At 38.0% G+C, this 6,198-nt stretch overlaps 1 protein-coding gene across 1 annotated transcript in view; it reads right to left on the minus strand.

Annotated features, from left to right (window-relative positions):
• Positions 1-5,083, minus strand: part of DCDC1 (doublecortin domain containing 1) — a 48,170-nt gene extending 43,087 nt beyond the window's left edge. Inside the window, exon 1 of the mRNA XM_023756396.1 lies at positions 4,920-5,083. Coding sequence (XP_023612164.1) covers positions 4,920-5,083 — 164 coding nt within the window. The remainder of the gene's footprint in view (positions 1-4,919) is intronic.
• Positions 5,084-6,198: the final 1,115 nt, after the last annotated feature.

The raw sequence follows: 6,198 nt of genomic DNA on the forward strand, positions 1-6,198 counted from the left end.
CAAGGATTTGTACTTGCTGTCGCTTCATACCAGTGTTGCCTGTCAAAGTGTCTCTTTTTCTTATACAGAAGCCATAGAATTTTTATGGATAGCAATTACTTACAATATACAATGAAGTACATCAAATCTAACAACCACTCTTTAGCCCGTCATTATTTGGTAGTCTCTTTGTTAAATGTAGTCAACCATTTTCATCTAAATTATTTATTTATACTGTATATTTGACAAGCATATATTTCTTGCTTTATATTCTTACAGAATTTAAACCTTCCTAAAGAGTTAGTTTTTTAATACTGTCATTTTTAAAACTTATCTTTATCCTATTACTATTCTAATGATAATTAAACTCTCTAATTGGAATAAATACAAATAAGAAAATGTAAATATAAAGAAAAATGACCCTAAGTACATTTAAGAAAAAAACATCCCCTTAAAATACCGGAATACAACCAATAAGAGAAATAACCCCACATATGTGTGATGAATGGAAACTTGTATAAAATCTCTGGGGGCCATAAAGCACAGAGATTTCATTAAACTTTCCCAAACTTGATGAATAGAATAACCTCTAAAGATATAAATAACATTCTACAACTGTTAGATAAAATGTATTTAAACATCATAAAAAGTTAATAAAAGTAAATAATTCACACATATTTTATTTTCTTTTTTTTAAAATATATTTTATTGATTTTTTTACAGAGAGAAAGGGAGAGAGATAGAGAGTTAGAAACATCGATGAGAGAGAAACATTGATCAGCTGCCTCCTGCACACCTCCTACTGGGGATGTGCCCGCAACCAGGGTACATGCCCTTGACCGGAATCGAACCTGGGACCTTTCAGTCTGCAGGCTGACACTCTATCCACTGAGCCAAACCGGTTAGGCATATTTTATTTTCAACACCAGAAGAAACCGTAATTCTAGTTTGGCCTAGAAATGTTGGTAAGGATATCCCAACTGATATGTCAGGACATAAATCAGCCCACCCACAGGAAAAAAAATACACCTGTGTGTGCAAAAGTGCAATGGAATAAAAATAAGGTATATCTGAAATCTAAAACTGGGGGAGGTTATAGATATTATATATCACTTTTCTAGAGGAAATTAAAATTTTAAAACAATTAGTCTTTTGACATTTTTAAAGGAAATAATGTATGAATGTTTAGATCTGTAAAATCTAAAAAAGCATAATTTGTTGGGTAATGGGGGTTGAAAACAATGGGGGTGGTGCCTTGCTTCATTCACTATTGCTGTCTCCCTTTATTTCTTTCTGCTGTCCATTCCATGGAAAGACCTGACAGCTCATCATTGGAATACTGAAATTAGGCTATATAACCAAGTGTTTATATTTCAAAAAAGACTCTAAGACCCATTTCAATTAAAAATATCTAAAATAACTATAATGACATACGAAGTGAGTGAATGAATTAGGCACAGTTAGTCTCCTTGAAAGCAAGATTAAAAGGATGTAATGACCCCGGCCAGCATTGCTCAGTGGTTTAGTGTCAACTTATGAACCAGGAGGTCGCAGTTCGACCCTGACCAGGTTGTGGGCTGGATCCCCAGTGTAGGGCATGCAGGAGGCAGCTGACCAATGATTTTCTCTTATCATTGATGTTTCTATCTCTCTCTCTCTCCCTCTCCCTTCCTGTCTGAAATCAATAAAAATATATTTTAAAAAAGTAGGATGTAATGGATAAAAATCTAGGAAACTGCATGATCATCAGCTAAAAATCATTAAAACAAAATATTTTATATGTGAGATAGAGATGTTTTTAACAACATTCTCTTTATTTTTATTTATTTTTCATATATTTTTATTGATTTCAAAGAGGAAGGGAGAGGGAAAGAGAGAGAGAAACATCAATGACGACAGAGAATCATTGATCAGCTACCTCCTATAAGCCCTCTGCTAGGGATTGAGCCCACAACCTGGGTATGTGCCCTGACTGGAATCAAACTGTGACCTCCTGGCTCATAGGTCGATGCTCAACCACTGAACCACACCAATCAGGCCATTCTCTTAATTTAAAAATGCTATTTTATTTGAAAATCTTCCACGCATCATTTGGAGACATTTTCTATAAATACTAGTAGCCCGGTGCACAAAATTCATGAACATTAAGAGGGGATTAATTAGAGGAAATATTTTAATATTGCTATTTGCCCTTTCTCTAGAATAGAAGTGTCAGAGATGAAAGAAAATTAGTAAAATGTATATGAAAATCTTCCTCCTGTCAGAGTCTGGGGCGCACCACAGAACCCAGAGTCAAGTCCCCGCCCAACCACGTGCGCCTCAAAATTGCACAAAACCCAGACCCGGCCAGCCCCCCGCATTAGGCTAGATCCAGACCCGGCCAGTCCCACCCTTGTCAAGCCCTGCCGGGCAGGGGGCGCAGCCTCAGGTCCCCTGGCCTGGCGCTGGGGCGGGGGGCGCAGCCTGAGGTCCCCCAGCCAGGGCCAGGGCGGGAGGCGCACCTTGAGGTCCCCCGTCAAGCCCTGCCGGGTGGGGGATGCGACCAGAGATCCCCTGTCAAGCCCCGCTGGGTGGGGGGTGTGGCCTGAGGTCCCCCAGCCCGGCGCCGGGAAGGGAGCGCAGCCTCAGGTCCCTCATCAAGCCCCACTGGGAGGGAGGTACAGTTTCAGGTCCCCCGTCAAGCTCTGCCGGGTGGGGGGCATGGCCTGAGGTCCCCTGTCAGGCCCCATGGGGTCGGGGGGGCGCAGCCTCTCAGGTCCCTGTGGGTGCAGCCACCTTGTGTTACGGAAACCCCGCCTCTGCTTTGGGCACAGCCATCTTGTATTATGGAAATCCCCTGGCCTCTGCTGTGGGCGCCGTCATCTTTGTGGCGGGGTGATGTTCAATTTGCATATTCCCTCTTTATTAAATAGTATGGCACAATTGTCCTTAGATACCTATGACCAATAATGACCAATAATGTATTCCATTTGTGTCACCTGGGATACATTAGACTACAGCTGGGTAGGAAAAGTTTCCTATTGTGCTGCTTTCCTGGAAGTTGCCACAGGAATGAGGCTAGACTTGTCTAGTCATCCGCCCTCTTAGTGGTAAGTCAGGAAATGGCAAGATCGGACCTTTGGCACAGTATGTCAAACTCATTTATTGTTGATGATTAGTTTTCTTGGGGGAAGGATCCTGGCACAGTAGTTTTCACTCTGTTACAAATAAATGTAGCAGAGAGTGATAGAGGAAAAAGAACGAAAGAATACAAGAAAGAGAAAAGAAGAGTGGATGATGTAAATATAATAAAGAGTAAAGTAATAGCATCAGATAATATGAAAATAAAGTGACTGATTACTGTATGGTTGCAATGAATGAACTTAATATATGTGGGCATATTTTATAAATTGTACAATGTGTTTATTAGTGAAGAAAAGCACAATCTCTGTGATATAAGTAAAGGGATATAAATTGACTATATTTTAATAATTATTTCTCATGAAAAGATCACAGAGATAGTGAAAGTAAGGTGGCAAAGAAAACAAAATGAGACAAGAGCCTGGCCGGTGTGACTCAGTGGTTGAACGTTGACCTATGAACCAGGTGGTCATGGTTGATTCCCGGTCAGGGTACATGCCCAGGTTGCAGGCTTAATTCCCAGTGTGGGGCATGCAGGAGGCAGCTGATCAATAATTCTCTCTCATCATTGATGTTTCTACCTCTCTCCTCTCTCTTCCTCTCTGAAATCAATAAAAAATATATATTTAAAAAAAAGATGAGGCAAGAAAGTTTTGGCCTCAATTAGGGGGAAAATGTCTTTACTCATAGAGAAAATTGCCTCTCTCTGATAATCATATTAGTACAAACAGATCTTAGATTACCATTAGCCTTTATGAACTTGATCCTTTTCAGGTTGAAATTCATTATTTTCTTTTTTATGAAAAAAGACCTCTGGGCATAGTCATTGACTTTCCATTTGATTGCTGAGAAGAGAGTTATTTATTTCACTTTCTAGGTAATAGGCAATAGTGACAGAAAAGAAGTTTGGATTCAGACAAAGAAGTAGAAGCACTGTGTAAATTATCTCATATACTGCAAATATTCCTCACAGCTCAGAGAAATAAGGCAAAACAGAATTAGTTGAAAGTATAGATTTCATTTTCATCTAAACTTAGTGACAAAACACAAAAACAATCAAACCATTCTAAGATACATATATGATCTAGCATTTCTATAAGATTAACATAACCTTAGTTTATGAACATTTTCTTTAATGCTCTTATAGCTCACGTTTTCCGTTTAACATAAAGACTATTTCATCACAGTTAGCCAACCCATAGTTTATCAATACCTGACAGACACTTTTTTGCTCTTTAACTTTCTAATAGAGAAAAACAAAGGCAAAATACTTTTGTCTCCTCTCCAGGAAATTTCCGGGAAGTGTGGTAGAATATATAGTAATAGTTAAGAGCTCTGGCTGTGGACTTAGATCGGTATGGATTCAAGTAGAGACCAGCTGTGTAATCTTGGCTAAGTTAACTAACTTGTCTAGGTCTTTGTTTCCTCACAGGTAAAATAGAGATGTTTAAAATATTATCTGTCTTACATTCCTCCCAGGGTTGTTTTGAGAACTAAATAGGTATAATTCAACTTAACTAGCACATAGTAAATCTTATCTTCTCTGCCATTATTGTTATTATCATTTTGCTACCTGTCCTAGTCAGACTCCTATGATAATATGTGTTGTTAATTGCATCAACTATCTTTTACTTCCCCCAAAACACAAAAAACTTGAAGGACTTTAACCCAGGCAACAATCTTCATAGCCCATCACATCTCTAACTTATTATTGACATCATAATCTCCACCAAATCTTGAGCATTTACAAAGACAACACTCTAGAAGTACTTTTTATCCCCTTCAGAATTCAGTTTAAGCTGCTAAAATAATATTCTTACCTTGGTAAATAATTTGAACTATATTTGTCAACGGAGTGAAAGTTATCCCCATTGAAAGTGCCTTCAGAGTTGCTTTGCTGTGATTCCTTCATGGCTTTAGTCAAGGATGATGAAGAAGACTGAGAAAGTGCTGTTCTGTGATCTTCTGTTTCTATTTTTGCCATTTTCAGCTAAGAATAAGGAAGAACGTTAATCAATTTAAAATGTAAAATCCTCCGGGGTTATAAATTGAGGCTGGGCATTAATTACAATTTACTTCTCATTATGTTCTAGACTATGCAACAGTTGCTAAATGTGAAATCTGGTTAGGAATGAACAGAGATGAGAACCCAAGAAAGACAAAATTATAGATCTAAGTCATTTGGTATAATCCTACTTAAGGAAAAAAATGATAATTGGTTGCAAAGTATTTTAATTTTTGTTTGTTAGAAAATCGCTTATTATACAAACAAACTTAACACGAGGAATATGTTACTGAAAAGTGCAGTACAACACATTTTTTTGTCTGTCTTCATCCTTTCCTCTTTGAAAGCTACCTTCCTCCTGATTCTCATGGAACTGTATATTATGTAGCTTTGCTTCCCAAGCAGAGGAGTGTGTCCAAGGCTGGCCAAAGTGCCTTCTCCAGACACAGCAATTGCTACCTCAGAGTCTCAATGAAGAAAACAAAGTAGTGCTCTGTTCTCTTGGAATGCTAGCTTTAAGAACAATATATGAAGCCAAAGCAAATGAAAGCAAAAGTGAGAGATGGAGAGAGAATAAGAAGTGAGAGAGATTCCTGATGACATTTAAATCCCTAAAAACAACCACATCTCGAGTTTACTGTGTACGTAAGCCAAAAATTTTTTTTCTTAAGCTAGAGATTGGGATTCTCTTATTTGCCACCTAGAAATCTTAAGTAACACACACCACAGACAACCTAAAATTTCTTAAGACCAAAACAATATGCCCATAAGAAATGATACCAAAGAAAGTTATAGGTTCCTTTTCGAGGTATAATCAGCCACTCACAATGCTGATAAACATGGCTACAAAATCTCATCTCTGGAGTCCCAAAGTTACATGACATACCACTACTAAGGGAAGGAAATAACTTGTAAGGTAATAAAATATATACTTCTACCTTTTAACTGTTATTCTGAGATAAAAGCATCCATTCATCCACAGATCATTCATTGAGCACCTACAATGTAGTTGGTTTGTTCAGGCACTTAGAATTTTTTAGTGAACAAAGCAAAAAAAAAAAAAAAAAGTCCCCTTTTGGAACTTACATTCCAGG

Source organism: Myotis lucifugus, unplaced genomic scaffold, assembly GCF_000147115.1.
Source record: "Myotis lucifugus unplaced genomic scaffold, Myoluc2.0 scaffold_92, whole genome shotgun sequence".
Classification (NCBI taxonomy): domain Eukaryota; kingdom Metazoa; phylum Chordata; class Mammalia; order Chiroptera; family Vespertilionidae; genus Myotis; species Myotis lucifugus.